The sequence below is a fragment of the Bos indicus x Bos taurus genome, chromosome 10, assembly GCF_003369695.1.
Source record: "Bos indicus x Bos taurus breed Angus x Brahman F1 hybrid chromosome 10, Bos_hybrid_MaternalHap_v2.0, whole genome shotgun sequence".
NCBI classification, from domain to species: Eukaryota; Metazoa; Chordata; class Mammalia; order Artiodactyla; family Bovidae; genus Bos; species Bos indicus x Bos taurus.
Window position 1 is genome coordinate 40,638,305 of NC_040085.1, and position 25,940 is coordinate 40,664,244.

The 25,940-nt window shown below is 41.7% G+C and overlaps 1 protein-coding gene across 1 annotated transcript in view; it reads right to left on the bottom strand.

Moving 5' to 3' along the window:
• The window catches only part of RAB8B (RAB8B, member RAS oncogene family), a 70,144-nt gene that overhangs the window by 12,166 nt on the left and 32,038 nt on the right, over positions 1 to 25,940 (bottom strand). The window contains exons 2-3 of the mRNA XM_027553811.1: positions 12,137 to 12,197; positions 8,554 to 8,614 (exon numbers count right to left, since the gene is read on the bottom strand). Coding sequence (XP_027409612.1) covers positions 8,554 to 8,614; positions 12,137 to 12,197 — 122 coding nt within the window. The remainder of the gene's footprint in view (positions 1 to 8,553; positions 8,615 to 12,136; positions 12,198 to 25,940) is intronic.

Here is a 25,940-nt window from a genome sequence, read left to right on the forward strand (position 1 = left end):
GAAAATGCTAATCTAATCTGGTTGAGGGGCTAGGGTGGTTCACGGAGGGTTTCCCTGAGAAAATGACATTAAAGCCAAGGCCTGAGGACTGAGAAGATTTGAACTTGGCACAGGGATAGAGGCTGGGGTGAAGAGGGGAAACCCTCAGTGTCTGGAATATCACAGAAATGGGATAAATTATCTTGCTCTCCAGAAAGGCCCAGAACCTATTAGATTGAGTAAAGACGGTCAGCGTGGCAAGAGTGCCCCGGTTTGAGGGACTTTACTGGTGGTCCAATGGCTAAGACGATGAGCTCCCAATCCAAGAGGCTGGGGTTCGATCCTGGTCAGGGAACCAGATCCCACATGTACCAACTAAAGATCCTAGAGACTGCCAGGAAGACTGAAGATCCCGTGTGCTGCAACTAAGACCCAGCACACTCAAATAAATGAATAAACATTATAAAACAAAACAAAAAAAGAGTGCCTGGATCCAATGGGAGAAGGGCACAAGATAAAGCTGAAGACAAAGACAGGGGTCAGGGTGCCCTGGAGAACACTGATTGGACATCAGCTCCCAGATGGCCCATTTGGTTACCGAAAACTCAGCTAAGCGAAACAGAAAGTTGTCTTTGTCCCCTCCAAATCTTCTCTTTCTCCCTCCGCTCTCAAGTGCAGTACAACCCTGTAGGGCTCCCCTTGTGGCTCAGCTGGTGAAGAATCCGTCTGCAATGCGGGAGATCTGGATTCAATCCCTGGATTGAGATATCCCCTGGAGAAGGGAAAGGCTACCCACTCCAGTATTCTGGTCTGGAGAACTCCATGGACTGTATAGTCCTGCTGCTGCTGCCAAGTCGCTTCAGTTGTGTCCGACTCTGTGAGACCCCACAGACGGCAGCCTACCAGGCTCCCCTGTCCCTGGGATTCTCCAGGCAAGAACACTGGAGTGGGTTGCCATTTCCCTCTCTAATGCATGAAAGTGAAAAGTGAAAGTAGTCGCTCAGTCGTGTCCAACTCTTAGCGACCCCATGGACTGCAGCCTACCAGGTTCCTCCATCCATGGGATTTTCCAGGCAAGAGTACTGGAGTGGGGTGCCATTGCCTTCTCCAACTGTATAGTCCATGGTGTCGCAAAGAGTCAGACATGACTGAGCGACTTTTACTCACTCACTCAACCCTGCCAGCCTGCACAAGCAGACCCCTGGAGTAATTTCCTCTACCACCAGTCAGTCACTAAGTCCTATGGACTCAACACTCTCAATATTTCCACAATCCGATACCCTACATGCATGGCCTTATTCACATTTTCATCAATTAGCCTTTACCTGGGTGACTTAGGTCTCCCTGCTTTCACCAGGGTTATCACCTCATTGCTTAAAATCCTTTAGCATCTCTCCATTGTACTCTTAATTATATTAAAATTCCTTAAATAGTAGGCAAAATCTTTCAGGGTCTGGTTTCCAACTTTATAAATAAAAATAAAATATAAATATAAATAAACATAAATCATATACAACACACATGTACACGTAGATGAAAGAATTCAGGAAACATAGCAAAATGTTAACAGAAGCTATGTCTCACGTGGGGTTTTAAGATGGTTTCTTGGGATTTTTAAAGCTTTCGAATTCAGCAGTGGCCACAAGACTGGAAAATATCAGTTTTCATTCCAATCCCAAAGAAGGGCAGTGCCAAAGAATGTTCAAACGACCACACAATTGCGCTCATTTCACACACTAGTAAGATTATGCTCAAAATCTTTCAAGCTAGGCTTCAGAAGTACATGAGCCAAGAACTTTCAGATGCACAAGCTGGGTTTAGAAAAGGCAGAGGAACCAGAGATCAAACTGCCAACATTCGTTGGATCATAGAGAAACCAAGGGAGTTCCAGAAAAACATCTACTTCTGCTTCACTGATTATGTTAAAGCCTTTGACTGTGTGGATTACAATGAACCATAAAAAATTCTTAATGAGATGGGAGATCACCTTACCTGTCTCCTGAGAAATCTGTAAGTGGGTCAAGAAGCAACAGTTAGAAGCTTACATGGAACAACATACTGGTTCAAAATCGGAAAGCACTAAAACAAGGCTGCATATTGTCACCCTGTTTACTTAACTTATATATAGAATACATTATGCGAAATGCCGGGCTGGATGAATCACAAGACGGAATCAAGAAAAGGATCAACAACTTCAAATACACAGATGATACCACTCTAGTGGCAGAAAGTGAAGAGGAACTAAAGAGCCTCTTGATGAGGATGAAACAGGAAAGTAAAAGAGCTGGCTTAAAACTCAACATTCAAAAAACTAAGATCATGGCATCTGGTCCCACCAATTCATGGCAAATAGAAGGGGAAAAAGTGGAAGCAGTGACAGATGTTATTTTCTTGGGCTCCAAAATCACTGTGGACAGTGACTGCAGCCATGAAATTAAAGCACTCTTGCTCCTTGGAAGGAAGGCTATGACAAACCTAGACAGCGTATTAAAAAGTAGAAACATCACTTTGCCAACAAACGTCTGTATAGTCAGAGCTATGGTTTTTCTAGCAGTCATGTACGGATGTGAGAGATGGACCATAAAGAAAGCCAAGAACCGAAGAATTGATGCTTTCAAACTGTGGTGTTGGAAAAGACTCTTCAGAGTCCCTTGGACTGCAAGGAGATCAAATTAGTCAATCCTAAAGGAAATCAACCCTGAGTATACATTGGAAGGACTGATGCTGAAGCTGAAACTCCAGTACATTGGCCACCTGATGCTAAGAGACGACTCAGTGGAAAACTCCCTGATGCTGGGAAAGACTGAAGGCAAACAGAGAAGACAGAGGCAGAGGATGAGATGGTTAGATAGCATCACCAACTCAACTGACACGGATTTGAGCAAACTCCAGGAGATACTAGGGATTCCCTGGTGGCTCAGATGGTAAAGCATCTGCCTGCAATGTGGGAGACCTGGGTTCGATCCCTGGGCTGGGAAGATCCCCTGGAGAAGGAAATGGCAACCCACTCTAATATTCTTGCCTAGAAAATTCCATGGATGGAGGAGCCTGGTGGGCTACAGTCCATAGGGTCACAAAGAGTCGGACACGACCTCACTTTCACTTTCCAGGAGATTCTGAAAGACAGAGAAACTTGGCGTGCTGGAGTCCATGCAGAGTGGGACACGACTTAGCAAATGAACAACAACAACATTACATGTAAGCTTTTCACAAGCAGAAAAATAAATATTCTTTAAATTTAAATGGCAAACAACATTTTTCTTTACCCTCCCTCCTCCTAGCCTCAAAAGGAAATGTTTAACTTTGACTACACTGTAAAGAAGATTTTACAATAAGCAAATTTAATTTAAAAAAATCAAAGTGGAGAACTATACACTTTGGCTCAGATGGTAAAGCGTCTGTCTACAATGTGGGAGACCCAGGTTCGATCCCTGGGTCGGGAAGATCCCCTGGAGAAGGAAATGGCAATCTACTCCAGTACTATTGCCTGGAAAATCCCGTGGACAGAGGAGCTTGGTAGGCTACAGTCCGTGGGGTCGCAGAGAGTCCGACATGACTGAGAGACTTCACTTCACTTCATACATTTAAATGCTAAATTTTATATCACATATATTTTACAACAATTTTTAAATGCCTCAAAAAAATGCAACCTGAATAATTCCTGATTCAAACAGCTTGGCTGCCTACAATTAAAATTAATCAAAATACTTCCAGAGCTCTACTACCTCTTGGGCTATACAGTCAACCTGGATCTTCACTGCTTTCTGTCTGTGAAGTAGTACCTGGAGCAGTTAGCACAGGAAGTAAACCCAGTGTAGTGGTTAAGGGCACAGAGTCTGGAGTCAGAGACGCTCAGGCTGGGCTTCACCACATGCTACCTGGGAGATGCTGGAGAGATTACTTTGTCCCTCTCAGTCTGCATTTACTCATTTGGGAAGTGAGGACAGAATATTTTCCACACTGCCCTTAAAAAAAAAACACACACACAATATTTATTTATTTACATTAAAGATATGTGTTATTTATTTTTATTTATTTGGCTGCATCAGGTCTTAATTATGGCATGCAGGACCTTTCGTCGTGACATGCACACTTCTCCAGTTGTGGCATCTGGGCTCTGGGGCATACGCACAGACACAATAGTTACCGCACGTAGGTTCAGTTGCTCTGTGGTATGTGAGAGCTTAGTTCCCCAACCAGGGGTTGAACCCATGTTCCTTGCATTGTAAGGCAGATTCTTAACCACTGGACCACCAGAAGTCCCCAGATTGGATTTTTGAGGATCAACTGACATATTATTTGTAAAGTACTTTACTTAGAACCTGGAAGTTCATGGTTCACGTACTGTTGAAGCCTGGCTTGGAGAATTTTGAGCGCTGCTTTGCTAGCATGTGAGATGAGTATAACTGTGCGGTAGTTTGAACATTCTTTGGCATTGCCTTTTTTTGGGATTGGAATGAAAACTGACCTTTTCCAGTCCTGTGGCCACTGATGAGTTTTTCAAATTTGCTGGCATATTGAGTGCAGCACTTTCACAGCATCATCTTTTAGGATTTGAAATAGCTCAACTGGAATTCCATCACTTCCACTAGCTTTGCTCGTAGTGATGCTTCCTATTCTTGACTTGACTTCATATTCCAGGATGTCTGGCTCTAGGTGAGTGACCACACCATTGTGGTTATCTGGGTCATGAAGATCTTTTTTGTTTAGTTTTTCTGAGTATTCTTGCTACCTCTTTTTAATATCTTCTGCTTTTGTTAGGTCCGTACCATTTCTATCCTTTATTGAGCCCATCTTTGCATGAAGTGTTCCCTTGGTATTTCTAATTTTCTTAAAGAGATCTCTGGTCTTTCCCATTCTATTGTTCTCCTCTATTTCTTTGCACTGATAGCTGAAGAAGGCTTTCTTATCTCTCCTTACTATTCTTTGGAACTCTGCATTCAAATGGATATATCTTTCCTTTTTTCCTTTGCTTTTAGCTTCTCTTCTTCTCTAAGCTATTTGTAAGGCCTCCTTAGACAACCATTTTGCCTTTTTGCATTTCTTTTCCTGGGAGATGGTCTTGATCACTGCCTTCTATACAATGTCAAGAACCTCTGTCCATAGTTCTTCAGGCAGTCTATCAGATCTAATCTCTTGAATCTATTTGTCACTTCCACCGTATAATCATAAGGGGTTTGAATATCCATGAACTTCCATATGTTCGAGCTGGATTTAGAAAAGGCAGAGGAACCAGAGATCAAATTGCCAACGTCCGTTGCATCATAGAAAAAGCAAGGGAGTCCCAGAAAAACATCTACTTCTACTCTATTGACTACACCAAAGCCTCTAACTGTGTGGATCACAACAAACTGTGGACAATTCTTAAAGAGATGGGAATAACGGACCACCTGACCTGCCTCCTGACAAATCTGTATGCAGGTCAAGAAGCAACAGTTAGAACTGGACATGGAATAACAGACAAGTTGGCTTAAAGCTTAATGTTCAGAAAACTAAGATCATGGCATCTGGCCTCATCATGGCAAATAGATGGTGAAACAGTGGAAACAGTGACAGACTATTTTAGGGGCCTCCAAAATCACTACAGATGGTGACTGCAGCCATGAAATTAAAAGACGCTTGCTCCTTGTAAGAAAAGCTATGACCAAGCTAGACAGCATATTAAGAAGCAGAGACATTATTTTGTCAACAAAGGTCCATCTAGTCAAAGCTATGGTTTTTTCAGTAGCTGTGTATGGATTCGAAAGTTGGACTATAAAGAAAGCTGAGCCCTGAAGAACTGATGCTTCTGAACTGTGGTGTTGGAGAAGACTCCTGAGAGTCCCTTGGACTGCAAGGAGATCCAAGCAGTCCATCCTAAAGAAAATCAGTCTTGAATATTCACTTGAATAGGACCAATGCTAAAGCTGAAACTCCAATAGTTTGGCCACCTGATGCAAAGAACTGACTCATTGGAGAAGACCCTGATCTGGGAAAGGTTGAAGGTGGGAGGAGAAGGGGACGACAGAGGATGAGACAGTTGGATGGCATCACTGACTCGATGGACATCAGTTTGAGTAAGCTCCAAGAGCTGGTGATAGACAGGGAAGTCTGGTGTGCTGCAGTCCATGGAGTCACAAATAGTCAGACACGACTGAGCGACTCAACTGAACTGAACTAACTTACCTAGAACCTAAAACACAGCTTGGACTCAATGATTGGCAGCTATTACTAATTTATATCTGGTTTCAGTAGCAAAAACCCTTTGACTACTTCCTATGTTTTTAGGCTAATTGATACTATGAATCAGTTGGAAATACAAATTCAGGTACACCAGTTAAAAATTTTATATATTTAGTATACAGACCTTTAACAACAACAGCCAGACAGTACTGAGAAATGTTGAATATGGTCCCTCTTCTCCTCAGAGCCTGACTGTCCATCAGGGTTACTGCTATGCCTACACGTGTTGCTGAACAGTATGAAACAGGTCCAAGGACTCCGTCACGGTGGCAGACAGCAGTGTGCTTGCCACTATGCTGTGCACCTGAGCCAACCCAACTAAACCTGCCAGAACCACCAACTGTGGAAATGAGAACATGATGACCCCACATCCCACTGAAATGGATGACATGCAGGATCCAAGACTCAAGTAGAGCAGGGTTTCCTGAGGATGTGTCTAAGACTGTTTCTAGGTCTGAAATTTTTCACTGATTCACTCCTTTGGCAAGTATTTATTGAACATCTACTATGTATAAGGCCCTGGCATCATAGCAAAGCAAGAGAGACAAAAAATCCCTACCGTCAAAATGGAAAGGATGATATATTTTAGAATAGCAATGATATGTAATTACTTGCTATAATGTGAAAATGGCTAGGCAGTAGATAAATGAAAAAGACAGGCCATCTTCAAATCTCAAAGAACATATTTCAATGACCTCTTGCTTTGTACCATAAGCTAGAGCTACACATCCAAGGCAAACACTTGCTTCACACTCTAAGTGTTCTTGCCCACTGTCTAGTGAAAACAAGCTTGTAAGTGGTATCGATACATTACTCCCCCAAAATAAAAAACTGTGTTTAAAAGATGCCTCTAATCAAAATTACCTATGAACTATTCTAAATCATCCCTGTTAAGATGTTCTTATTTACCCTTAAAAATCCTTTCTGGGGGAAAATAAACAACAAACAAACTTCTTCACACAAGGTAAGTCCCTTCCCTTGGATTCTAATCTAAGCAAAATAGAGAGTAGTTGACAACCGCCCTTCTTAAAATAATGACTTTTAAAACCTTAAAGTATTATAGGATGGAGAACATATATATATGTAATGCTTAGTTGTATATAGTTCCCAGGCAGGAGAGCTTTAAAAAGGAATTCCCAAAAGGAATTCCCAACCTCTGTGGGGGTTATTACTGGCACTCAAATAATGGAGGGTAAGTGGCAGTGAAGGAGGCGGGGGGAGCAGCATGACAACAGAGGGACCTGTGGGTTCAAATCACAACTGCCTGCAGCAAAGGGACAGCCATCACCCCTACAGCTCCAGCACCTCCAGACACTCTCAGCACCAAGTCTTTTACACAACAAGCTAGGTATGACGGCAGCTGGCACCCCAGAGTCTACCAGGTTGGTCTACCTGATCTCGACTGTGCAGTCTTCTCTCCGAGCATACGGGATTTCATCATAATTTAAAGCTCTAAGTTATACGTGCTGCTGCTGCTGCTGCTAAGTCGCTTCAGTCGTGTCCGACTCTGTGCAACCCCATAGACAGCAGCCCACCAGGCTCCCCCGTCCCTGGGATTCTCCAGGCAAGAACACTGGAGTGGGTTGCCATTTCCTTCTCCAAAGTTATACGTGACTTAGGCCTAAAAGCCAGAGATAAAGCCCTACTCTGGGTCTGGCGTTCTAGGTTTGGTTCAGTAGAGCTCAGTTTCTACACTGCCTTATTCACCATTGTACTCGCAGCACCACAAAGAATCCACCATGAGCCAACAATACAATGGGTTGTGTAGATGAAGCATCTTAGGATGGAAAATAGCCAAGTGACGAAATTATGATAACAGGGATAAGGCAAGTATGTAGCAAGGAAGGACTTGGTAGTCAAAGATTCACCAGATGCTAAGCCTCAGATAGTCACACATCTTTCGGCTAGTTCCTGGCCCGCTGGCAGAAGACTGGTGGAGGAGACTCCAGAAAGAGGAGCCAATAGGAGTGGATGTTGTAGATCTGGTGAGAGACAAAGCATGGTGGTGGCAGGGCTGAATGGGGGAGAAGGTGCAAGAAATGAATACTTGGTCACAGAGCTTGCGGTTTGTTCAGATTTGGCAAAGGCATTAATAAAAGGACAAAGCACAAAAATATATGATCACTCAGAATGCGTGGAGTTCTAACCCATCTCCAAATACATGAGTAATATTATGAAGACCAATGGTTGAGGACACAGCTACTAAATGCAGTATAAAAACACCCTTTAAATGCCTTGTTTTCACATCAGAAAATCTATTTTCTTCAATGTACTAGACTCCAGCTTGAATCCTACAAACCTGACAAATGAATATGCATGTTTTACTTCCACAAAACCCTAAAACACACTCACCATGGCTCCTCTATAGTAGGCTGTCGTGATGGTTCGAAATCTTTCCTGACCCGCTGTGTCCCTAAGATTTGAAACAAAGGAAAGAGTAGTTAGAAAAATCATCAACAACATCGCTGACGAGAGACTCTGAGCTGCAGGAAGATGTAATTGCGGTCTGCTCACAAGTGCAGTGGTTTCAGGGAAAAGGGGGCAAGACACAAAGAGAGCCTGTTGTGCGTCTGTGAACTGGAGGCGGCCGTGGCCACGGGCGCCTGTCAGGAGCTCACAATGACTTGGGTGAAAAACTTGGACTCTGATAACAAAAGCAGCGACAAGAAAACGCACAGCCCGAACAGGCACACTGTGTTCGTCAACCAGAAGAGAAAGAGAATAGAGAATAGTTGTAAATTCTTGGACTCCTAGAGGCAGTTCAATTCCTTTCTATAAATGCCTAATCATTAGGGCATTTTGCTCTTTTGATGGAAAGTCTGATTTCTATACAAAGCAAGCAGTCAGGCTGGACTTACTACTGTGCAAATTCTGCTCAGTAGAGCATGCTAAAATGGATCTCCTCAAGAACTTTTTCAGCTCTAGAGCCCATGATTAAATGAGACCCTGGAGTTCAACATGCAATTGTTGACCAAGAATTCAAAATATGAACAACACCTCCAAGTTATATAAACTTGCATTTTATTCTTACTTTTTTGGCTAATGACATACCATTAAAATACATTCTGAAAAATGTTGACATTTCAAATTACATTTACCAAAGCAATTCTTATAAAGGAAGTCAAATTTCCTTGGTATCTGGGAAAAATCAATATTCCTAAATTTTCCACTTCCTGCCAGAACTAATTTCACTCCCTGTGTTACTAAGACAAAACTAAATTGTTTAATTTGATTGCTTCTAAAAAGGATGCATTTGTGGAAATACACTAAAACTCTAATATGTGCATATCAAATTTAAGCGCGATGAAGGCCCAAGGAAAATATGGTAATTTAAAATGTTAATAAATACCTTACCATTTATGTATACCTTACAAAATACTTTCAGATGGTGTGCAAATGATGCCCACCACAGCCCAATGCGGTAGTTTTGCCATCATCCATGTTCTCCAGAAGAGGAGACAGGCTCAGGTGGGCTGTGGGCCCAGCTCTGCCACTAAACAGCTCATCTGAGTGCTGAGTCGATTCAGTCGTGTCCAACACTTTGCGACCCCATGGACTATAGCCCGCCAGGCTCCTCTGTCCATGGGATTCTCTAGGTAAGAATAGTGGAGTGGATTGCCATGCCCTCCTCCAGGGGATCTTCCCAACTCAGGGATCAAACCTGTGTCTCTAGGTCTCCTGCACTGGCAGGTGGGTTCCTTACCACTAGCACCACCCGGGAAGCCCAAACAGCTCACACACTTGAGTGAGAATCAAGTATCCAAGGCCTTGGCTGTTTGGTGCAGGGCCGGGTCTCACACCACCATTATCTTATCCTGCTATCTTCTCCTTGATCAGGATTAGGTAACACAGGCACTTATTTGGTACCCAGCAAACAAATGGAGAAAACAGAAGCAAAGCACCTTTGAGCAGACTAAGTATATTTTGATTCTAATATGCTACCTGATTTAGAACCAGCTTTGCAGTGAGGATGGAGAAGAAACCCTACCATCCTGAATGCAGGTCATGAAGACTGAATGTAGACTATTTTGCTGCCAAGAGTGCTGATAAATAGTGCCATGGAGCTCTAATTAGCTGATCACCCACAGGCTCCTAGAAATGTTCCTTATTGTTCTGATCAAGACTATACAGCAGTGGTTCCCAGCCTTTTTGGCACCAGGGACCAGTTTCATGGAAGACAGTTTTTCCACGGACTGGTTCAGGGAGAACAGTTTCAGGATGACTCGAGCACACTGCATTTCTTGTGCACTTTATTTCTATTATTATTGCATTGTGATACATAACAAAATAATTAGACAACCTGCCATAATATTGAATCAGACCATCAGGCATTAGAGTCTCATTAGGAGTGCCACAACCTAGATCCTTGCATGTGCAGTTCACAAGGTTTGTGCCTCACATAAGTTTGCATTCCTATAAGAATCTAATGCTGCCACTGATCTGACAGAAGGCAGAGCTCAGGCAGTAATGTGAGCGATGGGGAGTGGCTGTGAATACAGATGAAGCTTCACTCTCTTGCCCGACCCTCGCCACCTGCTGTGTGGCCTGGTTCCTAACTAGGCATGGTAGTGGTCCCTGGCCTGGGGGTTGGGGAACCCTGCTGTACTGCACAGAGTCAGACATTCTCTTTGCTTTTCCCTTAAAATAATTTTTTTAACCTTTAAAATATTTGACTTCTTATTAAATAGCAACAGATGAAAAGAGCAGCATGTGGTAACCTTCAAAATGTCTTACAATGAAATATACTGGGAACCTCTATCTGGGGTTAATACATGAAGCTGACGCAAGGTTCTGGGGTACTGGGGTAGTTGTCCCAGTTCTATCACTAACCCAGACACACGCCCTCAGATGGACTTAACCACTCTATGTCCCAGTTTCCTGTAAAAGAAAAGTGGTGGATTTCAATATAATGTTCTAGTTCTATCCTGGTTCTGAAATTCAAAGAAGAAAAACAGCCCAAGGAAAAAGCTGGCGTATACGTATTACTTGACTATTTTGGCCTGCTTCCTTCTGAGTCTATGATGTTCTCAACATCTAAGCTTCGTTTCCTGCTGTCGTCGTCACACATCAGGTCAGTAAACACCATCAAAACCCTTCCTTAAGGCTGCAAACCTATGTGGCTCCATGGAAGGCCTCACACTGAAAGAACTTAGATCAGCTTATAGGAGGTTCAAAAAAAAATCAAAGAGTGTGAGTTCAACCCAGAAATATTCAACCAGGCAATCTGGAGGAACCATATTTATTCACTGTAGTTTGACAGATTTTTCAGGAATTAAACCAGTTGGAGTTGACTGATCATAAGGAGACCTTTGCCTCGCATATTACATGAGAGATCAGAGGCCTGCCTTTTTCCTCCCTTATTCTCCAGTGCAGGGTTCCCCATTTTAAACTGAAGGAGAAGAAATAGGCAAATAAATGAGGAAATATCAGAGCTGGAAGGGAACTCAGATGTCATCAGTCTGACAAACCAATTTACAAATGAGGACAAGAAGGCCCTGAGAAGAGAAGCAAAGAGCTCCAAGTTCTTAGTATACAGGCTGACTCCAGATTGGCACTTTGTTTGGGGTTCTTACCACTTGACTCCTTTGCCCCATCTAATTTCACAGCTACAACAACCGCAGGGAAAAAGTAACTGACATACTCTAGAATTTAGTTTCCTCCCCTCTAAAATTAGCATTTTGGAAGAATGAGTTCTCAGATCTCTCCTGGCAGTGAGCGTTAGTGATACCATCCTCACTATCCCACTCTTGGTGGAGACATCTTCGAATACTTACCCATTCCCCCTTGGTTCTGATAAAGAAAAGATGTTTTAGCTACCCAAGGATACCTCTAATTTACCACAATTCACCTTCTCATTCCTGCTTTAGTACCTGACTAAAGTAGAAATGCTATATATATATATATATATATATATATATATATATTTTTTACTTACCATATCTGAAGCTTAATTTTCTTTCCATCTAGTTCTATCGTTCTGATTTTAAAATCAATGCCTGCCAGAAAAAGAAAGAAAGACATGCTCAATGTCTTCAAATATAATTCAAGTCTTATTGGGAAAAGGACAAAGATTTCTATTGAAAAAAAGCTCTCCAACGCACTGGAAAATGTGAACACAGAGAGGGTGTGAACGGTATGTGTCCCCTGAATACAGGCTAAAGAAAGGAATGCTAATTACTCTGCAAAGAATTCCCACACATGTTAAATGCAAAGTATTATATGCCTCTTTATTTTGACACAAATGGATCACATCCCTCAAAGTTATGTAATTTAAGATAGATTGAGACCATGCCATATTTTCTACTTCCTGAAATGCAATAAACAAAGCTTCCTACCCACCCCTCATGCCCCTTCTCAAAGAAGGCCATGAGACCTCTTTCTGTTTTCTTCCACCTCCTTCCATTTATTTCTTTAGAATCTGCAACTGGCTAAAGAAGAATGAACAAAACAAAAACCATCTATCTGAAGGCAGAAACAGGAAAGTCTGTAGATTTATTTTATACAGTTAGCAAGTATTTTACATACACGTTAATAAATGTAAATAGCGAAAGGGGCTTTTAGACCTGGCCGCACTTTAGAATTACCTGAAGAACTTAATAAAAATAATGGTTAGACCTGCTCTTTTCCCCAAATTTTGAGATTCTGACTTAACTGTTCAAGGGTGGGATCTGCACACTAGTAGTTTTATTTTTTATTTAAAATTTTTTAACTGAAGGACAATTGCTTTACAGAATTTTGTGGTTTTCTGTCATACATCAACAAGAATCAGCCACAGGTACACCCATGTTTATTTTTATTTTAATATTTATTTATTTTGGCTGTGCTGGATCTTAGTTGTGGTATGCAACATGGGATCTAGTTCCCTGACCAGGAATCGAACCTGGACCCCCTGCATTGGGAGAGCAGTCTTATCCACTGGACCACTAGGGAAGTCCCCACACTGGTAATTTTAAATGTTCCCCAGGTGATTCTGACCTGGAAGCCAAGGTTAATAAGGTATCAACAGGCCTGACAGGTAGCATTGTGACAGTCATTTGCCATTCCAACATTCAAACACTTAACTCTTTCCTCACCTATTTATCCCCCCACTGAAAGTGAAAGTTGCTCAGTTGTGTCCAACTCTTTGTGACCCCATGGACTATACAGTCCATGGAATCCCCCAGGCCAGAATACCAGAGTGGGTAGCCTTTCCCTTCTCCAGGGGATCTTCCCAACCCAGTGATCAAACCCAGGTCTCCCACATTGCAGGTGGATTCTTTACCAGCTGAGTCACAAGGGAAGCCCAAGAATACTGGAGTGGGTGGCCTATCCCTTCCTTCTCCAGCAGATTTCCCTAGGGATTGAACTGGGGTCTCCTGTACTGCAGGCAGATTCTTTACCAACCGAACTATCAGGGAATCCCTATCCCCTCACTACAGTAGCTCAAAATCTACTCAGCAATTTCAAATACAAAGAACCACAAAGTCCCTGACAAATATCAGCATCCCCTATGATTTATCAAGAACAGGCTGCTGCTCTTTCTGAAGGGACCAATGAGTGAACACAACTCAGTTGCAATTTACTAAATCCTCATCATCTGGCCACTCAGCTTTTGTTTCAGACGTTTCTACTCCTTCACATACTCTATGCTGTGCTGTGCTGTGCTTAGTTGCTCAGTCCCCTCTGACCCTCAACCCCATGGACTGCAGCCCGCCAGGCTCCTCGGTGCATGGGTATTCTCCAGGCAAGAATACTGGAGTGGGTTGCCATGTCTTCCTCCAGGGGATCTTCCCAACCCAGGGATCAAACCCAGGTCTCCCACATTGCAGGAGGTTTCTTTACCGACTGAGCCACCAGGGAAGTCCATGAGTACTGGAGTGGGTAGCCCATCCCTTCTCCAGGGGATCTTCCCAACCCAGGAATCGAACCGAGGTCTCCTGCATTACAGGCAGATTCTTTCCCAGGTGAGCTACCAGGGAAGCCCTTACATTCTCTATAGAACCCCTTAAAGAGGTTTCCAAGACATTTCAAGAAAATATGTCAACTATGCATTCTCTGAAAGCAAGGGTCCCCAACCTCCAGGCCATAGACCAGTACCTACTGTCAGATCAGTGGCAGCATTAGATTACAGTGCACAATAAATGTAAATGCATGTGAATCATCCAGAAACTATCTCCCCTACCCCTGGTCTGTGGAAAAATTCTCCCACAGAATTGGTCCTTATACCGAAAAGGTTGGGGACTGCTGCTCTAAAGTGACTTAAACATCAAATGCAGCTATTTAGAGGTAGAAAAGTCTTCAAGGGCTACATTACTACATTATTTCTGCATATTAGCACTGAGAACACCCAAAAAGGCTGCTTGCCAGCTCTAGCTTCACATAAGGCAAAGGCATAAACCAAGTGGATTTGCCCATTCTTCTCTATGTGGCCACTTTCCCCCAGGGAACCTTTCTAGGTATGCTTGTGAATCTTGAAATAGGTGGCAATCACACCCAAGTTAATCTAGCAGAACAGCTTCTCATTCTGTCCCCTCACTAATAACCAGGTTATATTAACAAATACACTCTCATACCCAACATCCCCAGGTTATCTGACCCACATTCCCTCCTCTAAGTTACCTCGGTACTGCAGGGTCTGCAGTCACTCAAGTAAAACTGAGCAACACAGCACGTTCTTGTTAGCATCACACAGAATTCACTGTGATTATCATTCATTTAAGACTTAACACACACTGATTTTTGTGATTTATCTTTTTATATCTCTCCAAATCCAGTGTAACAAAGACCCTCTAGGGATTCTCTCTAGCCTGCATCTCTTTTTGGCCCTAGCATCAAGAACAATGCCCAGCACCTGGTAGGCAATCAATAAATGTTTCTTGATACTAACATTTTTTTTTTAATTCATAATTTTTCAAATTTATAGAAACAAAAAATAGAATGGTGGTTATAAAAGGCTGAAGGGAGCAGGGGGGGAAAAGGAGAGTTGTTTCATTGGCATTAAGTTTCAGATTTGCAAGATGAAAAAGATCTGTTTCACAACAATGTAAATAGATAATACTGCTGAACTGCTCACTGAAAAAAGGGTTAAGATGGTTAACTTATACTTTATGTGTTGTTTTTTCTAATCACAGTAAAAAAAAAAAAAGAAGAAGAAAAATTCTTGACTTTCAAAATACCTACTGTAACTCCGGAAAACAACCTACTTAACTGGAAGACTAAAGTCATCCAACATTCCATCTTAAATAGTTTGTTCACATTTTAAAAGGATGATGTCTATCAAAATGCCTACCAAGTGAATGCTTTCCTTTATTCTATTTTATTAAGATGTAACTCCTTTGCTTTCAAGGCTGTTGTTACCTGTAGTTGGAAGTCATGGGCAACTTTTTTGCCTTCATTTAACAAAACCATTCTGAGGCTCCCTTAAATCTCAGTTACTCTCCATTTATGTGAAACATTGAGAAAGCGTTCTACTGACCTCGGCTTTTGTTTCCTGTATTTGTTAGAAGGATTACCTTTCTGTTATTTGAGGAGGTTCTACTATTGTCTGTGATACTTAACCAACTGTTTACTTTTCACAAGTTTTCATGTTTTATAAGAGTTGTGAACTGGTATTTAGCTTTGGCTGATGCTGCTGTCAGGAGCCAGTTGACAGACAAACAGTGCAGAGTAGTGGTCCCCAGTCTTTTTGGCACCAGGGATCAGTTTCATGGAAGACAGTTTTTCCACAGAATGGGGGTAGGCGGGTGGGGGATGGTTTCGAGATGATTCAAGTGCATTAATTTATCATGCTCTTTATTCCTCAGATCAGGCATTACATCTTGGAGGTTGGGGACCTCTGCTTTAGAGCACAATCAAATTATCACAATTTGAACTTCATAGAAATGGGAAATATCGGTGTGTATTACAATTGAAAAGTACTGGCCCTGAAGTCAAAAGACCTAGATTGTAGGTTGGGTTCTGTCATCAACTTTTAGGAGGTTGCTTACCTGCTCTGAACCTCCAGGTTCCCATCCATAAAAAACGGCAGAGAGGATCTCATTAGAGAAACTAGATAATGTATTTGATAATGCTGTAGGAACTCTGAAATTCCACACAGATGTAAGATATTCCACACTCAGATGCTATTATCTGGCAGCTCTTGTCACCTCCTTCATGGATTATGGTAATAGCTTCCCAGGGCACCATGCCAACATCTCTCCCTGGTCTAATTCCCCTGCATGCCACTGAGAGAAAAGCTTTCAACAAGCCCTGTAGAAATGTCACCTCCCCATTCAAGAAGCCATGGACCCAACTTCCTGGGCCTGGCAATCCAGCCTTTCCCACCGGAAGCACTGCCACCCTCGAGGCCTCTCTCCAACTTCAACCTCTGTTCCTCTCGCTGGGCCCCGCACCTCCTCCCCTCGGCAGGTGCATGGCCACCGCACTCGGCAGCCTTCTCTGAAGATGCCACTCTACCCGGTGGTCCTGTCCCTCCTTCCCTCCTCCGGTCTCCACTCAGCCCATGTTCATCCCTACCTCCAGGCCTGGCCTTTACACAGCAGCTCAGTACTGTGTTACTGGGTTTAATAAACTACTTGGAATTGTTCTCACATCAAGTAAGGGCTCCACCCTCTCTTTGCCAACCAGGATACACACAGAAACATGTAGACCACAGATGCTAAGTGAAAAGTTAAACACCTCTACATAATTAGGTAGGACTTCCCAAGGGGCATTAGTGGTAAAGAATCTGCCTGTCAATGCAGGAGACATTAAGAGACACAGGTTCGATCCCTGGGTCAGGAAGATCCCCTGGAGGAGGGCATGGAAACCCACTCTGGTACTCCTGCCTGGAGAATCCCATGGACAGAGGAGCCTGGTGGGCTACAGTCCATAGGGTCACAAAGAGTCAGACGTGACTGAAGCGACGTAGCGCACATACACACATAATTAAGTAAAGGTTCTAAGTGTGGAGAGAGCTAAGAAAATCTCAGAAGTTTCAAGTTTTGTTAGCACACTCTAGTGACAATAATATGGATGCTGAGAAATTATGACACTAAGAAAATGAAGATCTCTACATTACCATTAGCTTTGACAGTATCAGTAGAATATATAGTGTATTAACAGTTGCTTTAAAGGAAAGGCAACTTCCTGAGGCTACTCCAGGATTAAAAGAATAGCCAGTCATAAGAATAATAATATAATTATATCAATGAGGATGCTTTCTGTTGCAAATAACAGAAACCCCAAGTCAAACTAGCTTCAGGTAATTTGTTGACTCATATGATAAGCCCAGTGGCGAGTGGGGGTTCAGAGACGGCTCAGTCCAGTAGTTCCGGTTCATTTCTCTGCACCTCCTCTGGCTCTGTCCTCTTGGGAGAAGCAATTTCATCCTTTGACCGACAGCAGTTCCTGACTACAACAGCAAAACTGGAAAGAAAAGAGGTGATCTTCCTGTGCCTCTCTCTTAAAAGTGAGAAATGTTTCCCCACAGCCTCCAGCGACCCTTCTTTCATGGCTCATTTCTGGATTTATAACCATGGGGATGGCCTGTTCTGGGGGCCTGAGCTTCAAGGCTAAGCTCCTGAACTAATTACTGCCATGGGCAGTTACCAAGATTGGATTAATCTAAGCCCAGCCCTAAATTTAGATGAATCCAGGCCCATCCCTGGAGCTGGGTCACTGCCCCTGATCTCCAGGGCTGCTAAAAATAGGAGAGAAGGGAAAGCTGTTGAATCAGTCCTAGTATCTGTTAGAATAATGCAAGTTTATTTAATAAAATTTAATATTCATAGCTACATGAAACAGATAAATCTTAACAGCTATCACTACTACCCTGGTGCGAATGCTATTAAATTTCATGATAACTATAGTACTCCTCTGAAGATAATTTCTCCTACTGTTCAGCCACGAATAAGAAAGAAAACATGAAGGAAAATAAGGACAATGAGCAGCCCAAGTAGCTGCCACAACCTCTCTGGGCTAAACCATGATCTTCACTGCTAGGAGAGTCCCCAAGTCCACAGCTCCAAAGACCTGGCTTATGCTCTGGCCCCAGAGGAGTACAGACTGCAGAGGAGGAAGTGGTCATTACTGCCAGCAGCAAGAACCAAAACTCATCTTGGCAGTAAGAGAGCAACTTTTTTTTTTTCCCTTTAAAGGAACTACACAATCTCAAAAAACATGGCTTCTGGAGAGATTACATTTAGGGTCAAAAAGCCCTCTGTATTTCAATAGCCTTTTAGAAAGCATCATTTTTTGGCAGCATATAATAAATCATGTTCAAAATGACAGTCCTGAGTCATCCCACCTCATGAGCAATCCATGAGCCACCAGCCTGCACGCAGCCTACCCGGCCGGCAGCACAGCCAACATCAATGCTCAAGAGAAGACTCCATCCTTGCTTGAACATGCCCTGACATTAATTTTTTGATGACTTTAAAGAATTGCCAGTTTTCTCATTAATATTCATCTAGTCAATAAAACAGGAAATCTAAATTGTAAGAAACACTGTAAGAAAACTTTAGAAGGGACTCAAAAGCATTTTTTATTCTGAATTTAAATACATGCATACACACTCACACTAATAGGTTTTCATTTCTTCTGAACTGATTCTCATGATAAATAGTTGCTCATCGCTGATACATATGATGCAACACAAGCAGGCCTGGAGGGAAGAAGGAAAGGAATCAGAGAATCCTAAGCCTGGGAAGTAGCTTGTGGTGGTTTAGTCCAGTCCTCACTCTGTGCCGAGGAAACCTGCAGCCCAGGAGATGCAGCAACTCATTGGCAGTTCACAAGAGCCAATTCAGAACGGGGTTAAAATCAAATTCTGACATTTAAAGATCAGGACTTAAACAAATAAATAAATGAAGATCAGGACTTCGTAAACAGGTGTGTACAAGAATTTCATGTCTCCCTGAAGAGGCCTCCTCTCTAAGGATCATAGCAAAGTACTAGCAACAATGGAAATGCCCTAGTATACAAGGCCAAGAACACCCTGGAACACAAGGAAATACTAGGGAACAGTGAACAAGAGCCACATGAGTGAAGCTCAAAACAAAGTCAAGTGAACAGAGCAACCACAAACACGCACACACAATCCAACCACTTCTGTAAAATTTCAGTAATATCCAAAACAACAGAAGGTACCAGTTATATCAATACATCTATCCATGTGTAATTAAAGTATTTTAAAAATGCATAAGAAGGATTATCGACAGAATCCGGATAGCTGTTTGCTCTCTCTGGAGAGAAGCAGAAGACTAGGGAGGGGTTCCCGGGGACTTCAGCTCTACTTCAGTTCAAAATTTCTAAACGTAAGTGGTACATGGATGGGGAGCTGTTTTATATTAGGTATACTTTTGTATGCCTAAAATTGTTCATATTTTTTATAAGAAACGATTAGTTACTGGGGTAATGACATAGGGAGGCATATATTCATTCATGGAAGGAGAAAAATCAAACCAAATTTTATAGATGAAAGGCACCTGAGAAGATTTAATCCCGGGAAAGGCTGACACCACCCCTTCCCCAACGTGTTCTATACAAAGAGGGACTTGGTGCTCAGTTCAACAGACTAAGCCTTTCAGTTCAGTCACTCAGTCGTGTCCGACTCTCTGCAACCCCATGGACTGCAGCACACCAGGCTTCCCTGTCCATCACCAACTCCCAGAGCTTGCACAAACTCATGTGCATTGAGTCGGCCATGCCATCCAACCATCTCATCCTCTGTTGTCCCCTTCTCCTCCTGTCGTCAATCTTTCCCAGCATCAGGATCTTTTCTAAGGAGTCAGTTCTTCGCATCAGATGACTAAGCCCTTGGTGACCAGTTATGGAGTGACAGCAAGACTGGATCAAGTTCAGAAAGTGAGGAGGGAGGGACTTCCCTAGTGGTCCCTGGTTAAGAACCTTCCAATGCAGGTGACCCAGGTTAAATTCCTGGTCAGGGAACTAAGATACCACAAGCCTCGGAGCAACTAAGCCCCAGAGCCACAACTAGAGAAGCCCTCGCAGTGCAACAAAGAGCCCATGTGTCACAGCAAAGACCCAGTGCAGCCCCCAAAATAAGGTGTGCTGCCCACTCAGACTTCAAATAGGGGGTTCAAGAACATTTCCTCCCCTGCCTGGAGGAGAAGGAGCTTCCATTTGGGCCAAGGACAAGGGAGGAATATACAAGTGGTCACTGTTGGGAGTGCACTGTGGGAGAGAACAAAGGAGCCCTGATTTTCCATCTCTAATGGGACTGGGAAGAGGCTTTGCCTGGGAGAGGGGAGGTGAGTTGGGGGCGGGGGCGGGAGGGTCTGCCCAGCACCTCTAAGGAGAAGGTGGAGTGTACCTAAGATGTTTTCATTGTTCAGGGTGACCCACAGGGGCAAAAGCTGGCAGAAGCCACAGTGAGGCTTTACTTAGGGATATGGACCCAGCACTTGCCTAAGGCACTGCTTATCAATCAGACAGTTCTCAGAAACCAGTGGTGAACTTGGAGGCAGCTGAGGGAGGGTGTGATCAGCAAAAGAAAGGGATGGAAGCTTTGAACTTGGCTCAAGTACACAGTTAACAGCCTCAGAGGGAAAGGAAGCTTGGAATGAGCAGTCTTGGGCCTCCTTTCATTCTGCGAGTTAGATACGATTTAAGGTGGAGAGAAGACAGATTGACAAAATTCTCTTACACTGAAGTCAAATTAGTCAGCCAACAGATATAATAATGTTACCTTCTCTGTTGCAAGAGAACAGGGCAGTTGCTGGGCTTGTGAATGGGTGAAAGGATACCCTTGCTGGAGTGTGGGAAACGGTACAAAGGACTTTTCCTGGCCTTCAGAACTCACTCTCTGGGCCCAGGGCGCTGTCTTGACCTTCGGCCTAAGCTGTGACTGGATGCATTTTTGCTCTGTGGCTGCTGGAGTTTACAACACACATAGCTCTTCTATCTCAGGTCACTTAGGCAAGTCTGTTGCCTCGCCAAGAAAAATCAGGAGTTGAGAAACAGTAGGGACCTTCCTTCAACTGAGGTTTTAGATATGTGGTTCCCACTGATGTTCTTCTAAAAGTCCAATCTGGCTGAAGTCAAGAGAGCCATGAAAAAAAAACAAACAGATTTCTGGGATATTTAGCCTTTCAGTGAATGATAGCAATGCAAGCTTTCAATGCTGGGTTTATCCCAGTGCTGTGCACACTGAGAGAGAAAAAACATGGATCATCTATCCCCTTTGACCGACTTTAGGAAGCAGAAGTTTAACACTGAACTTTTATAATTAGAAAAAATGTACTTTGTTTCAAAAGTACATTTGGGAACAACAAACATCTGTGATTCCAGGCGATCTGAATATGAGTTATGTGGTTTGTCTATTTACATTTCAGAGAGATATCCCAGAAACAGAAAAAAAAAAAATTTTCTCAAATATTCAAATTCACTTTAAAGAAATGTTACATTCATTTCCTCACTCAAGAGCTTTATTATTAACGATAAAGATACAGCATAGATAGATCTTGCCAGTTTTGAAACCTTGACAACCATATTTGCTTGTGCTTTTTCTGTGGAGAATAATAAACATGGAGAATAATAAAATGGAGAATAATTAAATTTTAGAGCAGCTAATTTCAGGATAATTGGCTAAAGCTCTAATTAGAAAAACAGATTAATGAAATAGGAAAAAATATGAGTCATAGATTGAAGCTTTAAAATATTTTTTTTTCCAAAATAAAGGAAGGACTTAGAAAAACAATGTTTAAAGGTAGAAATAAAGTTAAGGATGTTACTTAGATTGAAAGAGAGAAGATCAAGGTATTGTTCTTTTTAAGAAGCACATTCTGTAAGTTCATAAAAGCCATATTTCCACCAAGTGCCAACTTTGCTGCATATATTTAGAACTATTTTTTGTCTTATTCATTTGTATTCAAATTTAATATCTGTTTTCTTATTTGAAAATTAGAAAATCTAAAGTTCAAGAGGAAAAACACATTAAAAGTAAATTTAGAAGACACTGTGACAACAGTTTGAAATGATCACTGGCAGCAAAAGACGTAAGTTTTGTTAAATCCAACACTGGAAAAGGGGGATTTTTTTTTTTTTTTTTTTTTTTTAAGGTGGACTAACAAGAGGTCTGTGAACATAATTTACCCTTAGAGGAAAGAACATATGATATACTAAAAAAGAAGGCAGACTAGACGTTTTCAGATTTCTTTGGTTCTTCTACTTGGTGAATAGGAAGTGGCAAATGAAACCTCATTTATGGTGTAAATCAACACTGACACTTACCACCATTTCCTGCTGAAAAAACTGCACGTCTTTATACTGTTTTGGAATTTCCTACTTGTTACTGAATTAAATCCAATTCTTGGCATTCTTCATAAGACAGCTGAACCCATAAAATCTAATCACACCAACAAAAGATGACAAATTCGTAAACTAATTCTAGCTATTAGGAAGAATTTACTTATTTTTCTTCAAGCCATAAATATATGCATGACAGATACAAAAACAGAACATTTAAGAATAGTTTTAAGGAATCTCTGTATTTGAGAATCTCAAAGGGCTTTATAGATTAAAATATAAAGATACAATTAACCTTTAAAAAGTCAAAATAATAAATCACCACAATAACAAATGATAACTGCTGCTGCTGCTGCTAAGTTGCTTCAGTCATGTCCGACTCTGTGCAGCCCCATAGACGGCAGCCCGCCACGCTCCGCCATCTCTGGTATTCTAATATAACTGAATTACAAATTAAAGTTCTTTAATGCTAGAACAGCCAAAACATCAAGAAAGAAAAACAACTGGCAAACAAGATGTAATTACACAGCTAAAACAACTCATATAAAGTATGCAGAAACACCTAGGAAGGACTGAGCATGTTTAAATCTGATTAAGGAGCCAGCAGTGATCATCCAGCATTCAACTCACCATTTGAGAATGGCCAAAGAATGCACAAGTCTCTTTTGCAAATTGTGCACTTTCAAAAGGAAATGTGTTTTGAGTGTTACTCAATCTGGAAATAGCAATGTGCTTGAAGTTGTCAAAATGTGGATTTTAAAGGCTTTCAATGAACAGATGTTTTCCCTTCAATAAAATCTCTTTTCATAAAACCTACGAACCAGAATTCCTTGTAGTTAGAAAAGTTTAGAATGCCTCTAAGAGTTCTTTTTTCCCATTATTAACTAATGATCACTCCCAAAACCAAACCAAACTGCTCCTCAATGAAACCAGTTGCATTTCCTCTGCTCTATCCACTGTTTCTGATGGTGTACTTTTATAACAGCATCCACTAGAGTCCCAACCCAGGAATTTCTTTGTACTTTGACAACTCAGGGTCAGGTGTGCTTCATTTAACGGTGAAGGGAATACTGTGGTTATTCGAAAGATGAAGATAAAAAATCTCAGATTCTACATATTAATGCTATGGGAAAACCATACTGCCAAATCACTGGAATTACCACTGGAAAAAATTACAACTACATTCCAATGATGTTGCACCAAAAATGTAGCAAAACTGATCCTTTAAATTTTTCCAAGTTTTGACATGTATCACATTTTCCATTCATTTGGAGGTAAATGAAAGCTATAAAGAAAAAAACAAAAAAACAAAAAAAACTAAGTAACAGCATTAAGTGGTGTAACTAACTAAAAACAAAGTGTATATTTTCCTTTTGAGAAAAGAATGAGTTCTTAAAAGAGGAAAACCAAAAAAAAAAAAAAAAGATTGTTATCAATGTAATATACTAGTCAGTAACTAGGGCTGAAATAAACCTTAGCTACAATCTTTTTTTTTGACTGCACTGGGTTTTGTTGCTGCCTGGGCTTTTCTATAGTTGCAGCAAGAGGGGGTGCGGGTTTCTAATTATAGAGGCTTCTCTTATTGTGGAGCACAGGCTCTAAGGCTCTGGGCTCACAGGCTCCAGTAGTTGCAGCACACAGGCTCAACAGTTGTGGTTTGTGGGCTCCAGAGTGGAGGCTCAGTAGTTTTGGCACATGGGTTTAGTTATTCTGTGGCATGTGGAATCTTCTCAGACCAGGGATTGAACCTGTGTCCCCTGGATTGGCAGGAGGATTCTTACCCACTGCGCTATTAGGGAAGTCCAGCTACAATTTTATTATTGAGTATTTTCCAGGAAAATTTCCAAATCTCTTGTTTAAGATTTCAGCTTATATTGGTACAAAATGTAAAAATTTCTTCATTCAGTTAACACAAATCAGCTTTTAATGCGGAATAGGTAGGGTCTATACCAAATTACTGGAGGCTGAAGAGAAGAATCATCTAAAGTCTTACACTGTCTCCTGCAGTACCCACCTCACCCCTCCCATCCTCTTTTCCCACTGACTTTTCTCTAGATAAAAGGAAAGTGATCAGAGATTACAAAATAAACAAACATAGCTGCAAACTCACACTGCTCTGAATCTAGTTAGCAAAAACGCCTTTTCTTGATCAAAACCAACATCGATGCCACAAAACAAGAGTAAAATAAAGCAGCACTAACAGCTCTCTGCAGTCAGGGTGGCAGATGGATAATTATAATAAGCTATTGCTAATGAGTAGGGTTAAAAAACAGATGGGGTATATGCAAGCAAAAGGATGAGACAAAAATCCACAAAAATGGCACAAACAGAATATAGTTCTCCTAATCAAAAGTGAAAACCTTTTTCAGATGACTATATCGGCCTGATCTGTAAACATACTTCCCTATGATACAAAAGTTCAAAGTTGACAACACCCTATAACTTTCATGTATATAGGAAATACTTCCACCAGCCTATAATGAACATCTCATGTATATATATAGCCAGCCACCTCTAAATACTTGAGACATTTTTGTAACTTTATAAGGTGATAAAGGATTATGCCACCTACTACTTCCTTGGTTTGATTTTTAAAACAGAAAACAATGTTACAACTGGTTGGTAAATCCAAGACCTTCTCTAACTTATGGATGTGGTCTGGACCAATGATGCAGCATGTCATATTTTATTTTCTCCCCTGTCCCCTGGCTAACTGCCACTTTAAACTTCAAATACACAAAGAATGAGTAATAACTAGATTCAAAGCATAAAATGAGTGGGTTACAAAAATATGTTATAGTGAATTCACTTTTAATCATTCTTTCTACTTCCAAAGCCCTGTGTTTTGGAGGGGTTCTGTGGGGAGGAGACCTACACACTACTGACAAGAGATCTTTTTTTTTTTTTTTTTTTAAGAGACCATTTTTAAAAAGCCATCCTAGAGGCTTCCCTGATGGTCTGGTGGCTAAGACTCCATGCTCTCAATGCAGGGGGGCCAGGTTAGATCCCTGGTGGGGGAACTAGATCCCACATGCTGCAAGTAGAGATCCCATGTGCCGCAACTAAGATCCAGTGCAGCCAAATATATGTATATATTTAAAGCCATCCTATACTTTAATGGTTGGGAGATTCATCCAGCGCCACATAAAACAGTTTTCTAAAATTGATCGAAAAAAATCTATTTAACAGACAGATCTTTTCAGGTTTATCTGTATTTTAAAAGAAACCCACTTTCTTTGCCTTAAAGTCTGACTCCCCAGTGGTGAGATTTTAGGCTATGTGTGCAGAAGTTACGTAAGGTGCATTGGGAGTAGATTTCCAGCTTTCTGGGAATCAGCGTGTTTTATAAAACCAACTTCAAAGTGGAAAACCCCACTCAAGGTCCCCTACCCCCATGGCCAATAACTAAGGCCTCAGGCATTACAGCAAAAAACTACCTCCATGGTTGCCTCCAATTGGTCCTCCATCTTGGATAGGAGAATTATTTACCTGAAATTTCTTTCTACCCATTT